The sequence below is a fragment of the Carassius carassius genome, chromosome 47 (genome assembly GCF_963082965.1).
Source record: "Carassius carassius chromosome 47, fCarCar2.1, whole genome shotgun sequence".
NCBI lineage: Eukaryota > Metazoa > Chordata > Actinopteri > Cypriniformes > Cyprinidae > Carassius > Carassius carassius.
Genome location: NC_081801.1, coordinates 10871814 through 10874225, shown reverse-complemented (window position 1 = coordinate 10874225; position 2412 = coordinate 10871814). Strand labels below are relative to the sequence as shown.

General features: G+C 31.2%; 1 protein-coding gene across 1 annotated transcript; it reads right to left on the bottom strand.

The window, feature by feature from the left end:
• Positions 1-999: 999 nt before the first annotated feature.
• On the bottom strand, positions 1000-1926 carry or62b3 (odorant receptor, family 62, subfamily B, member 3). The gene has a single exon (XM_059542545.1). The coding sequence runs from the start codon at positions 1924-1926 to the stop codon at positions 1000-1002; it is 927 nt and encodes a 308-aa protein (XP_059398528.1).
• Between the last annotated feature and the right edge of the window lie 486 nt (positions 1927-2412).

Here is a 2412-nt window from a genome sequence, read left to right as displayed (position 1 = left end):
TAACAATTCAGAACAAAAAAGTCTGCTGTTTGAAAAAATATGTCTATAAAAAAAACTGCCATAAAAAAATTCAGTTGTGTTAAATTTCAAATGTTAAATATTCAAGTAAAAAAAAAATCTAATTCAAAACTATGTTAAATGTCACATAAAATTCAGATTTGTTAAATGACATTCGTCAATTATTCAAAATTACACATTTCAAATTCAAATAGTATTGTCATATAATAAGCTCCATACTGTATGTATGCACTACCTAGTGGACCTTTGTTTTCAAGTGCATGCTCTGTAGTCCAAACATGAGTCCATGGTAAAATAGGCTGCACGTGGAAAGTGAACACAGACATAAAGCAGATCTGGCTTTGCTGATCATAAAAATCTGTCATACATAAACCAAGCCATTTCAAGCATCTGTTTATCATAATGTCCATTGTGTTTCATCAAAGTGATGGCCACTTTAACAATGCTTTATGAACACTGCTTTATAACACTGCTTTGAACCAGAAAACATTCAAACATAATTTAATAGCAATATATTCATTTAGTGAATGTTGCCTTGGTTGTGATCTGAATTTATAACAAAAAACGAACATGTGATTTGGTAACAGCAGATGGAATTTATGTGTAAATGTGGAAAAGTGACTAGTATTTATTTATTTATTTGTTATACATATATAAAAAATATATACATTTTAGAAATAGTCACAAAACAGATTTCCATATTGCTTACTAGCATCTTCACGCAATAAAATGGAAAATAAACAAATAAATAAATAATAGGTGTCTAAATAAACACTTAAATATGTCACGGAAAGACACAGCTGTACATTGAAAACACAATTCAAAATCCAAGCATATGAGGGCATTATAAATATTGTTAAAATCTTGTAGTTTTTCGTAAAACATGGCTGTTTCTCAGCATTATAAACAATGTAAACAAATCCTTTGCTTTAATATTGTACAGTACATTTAAGAAAAATAGAACAATAATGAGTGTATTCTTTATTGTTTTCTGATATTAACAAAAGATTTCACAATTCTTTTGCGTACTTCATAGAGTTTTAACCCATAGATTACTGGATTGGCTAGAGGTGGCACAATAAGCATCTCTAATGCCAAAAAACTTTGCAGGCTCTCTGAGACATTGTTTGAGCCATATCTGCCGTACATTGCATCAAAAAACACAGCAATAATATAATTAATCACTGTAAACATATGGGGTACACATGTCTGCCAAAATTTCCTTCTGCACTCTAATGATGCTTTGCATGCAATGATAAGCTTTATATAGGACAAAATAATAAAAACAGACAGACAAAAATAAAATGAAATAACAAAATATCCATAAATATTATTGATTACCGTTGATTCACATGAAAGTTTTACCATAGACCAATTGTCACAGTACAATTTATTAATGTGATATTTACACAATTTCAGCCTATTTGACAATAAAAGAACAACAATCATAAAAACAAAGGGCAGGATCCAACAGAAGCAAATTAATACACTGCATGAAAATTTGTTCAGTTTTGTATGATAGTCTAAAGGTCGACATATGGCTACATGCCTGTCATATGCCATCACAGTTACTGTAGCACAGTCACACATGACTGAAGCATAGATCACAAAAGCTTGAAAAGCACACATGTAAGAAGGAATCACATATGAATCCAGCATTAAATCATGTAGGAATTTAGGATAAAATCCTGTGGCTCCATAAATATCATTTATACACAAATTGCACAGAAAAATGTACATTGGTTCATGAAGGGCTTTTTCCAAGACAATAACAACACTGACCCAAGTGTTAACTAAAAGTATCATAATATAGAGCACCAAAAAGCATGTGAAATAAATATGTCTGTATGATTTAGAGTCTCTTGGTTCCATCAGAGTGTAGGTAGGAAAATACGTTATATTATCCATGTTCATTAAATATTATCCATGAAAATCAACCACAAAAAAGACAAAAATCCAGAAAGACACAGATTTCTAAAACAATTTGACTATTACCTTACACCAGTCATCAAATCTTATGGTATGGTCTCAGTCAAGGCTGTAATGACCACTGACCTTTTTATAAATAACACCTTTGTTCATGACAACTGGTCTGTAAGGATCTAGAAAATAAACCCTAGGGGTTATTCTAATAACTTGTTTTGTCTTTCACATGTGGTTCATTGCAAAACAGCATTTTCATCACTCAAATCATCAGATGTTCTGAAAATAAAGGTTTAAAAACTGCTTTAAAGGGGTTAGTTCATTGAAAAATCAAAATTATGTCATTAATAACTCACTCTCATGTCGTTCCAAACCCGTGAGACCTCTGTTTATCTTCGGAACACAGTTTAAGATATTTTAGATTAAGTCCGAGAGCTCTCAATCCCTCTATTGAAACTGTGTGTACGGTCT

Coding starts and splice junctions, on each gene's coding strand:
- or62b3 (XM_059542545.1), bottom strand. CDS start 1,926: ATGGATAATATAACGTATTTTCCTACCTACACTCTGATGGAACCAAGA.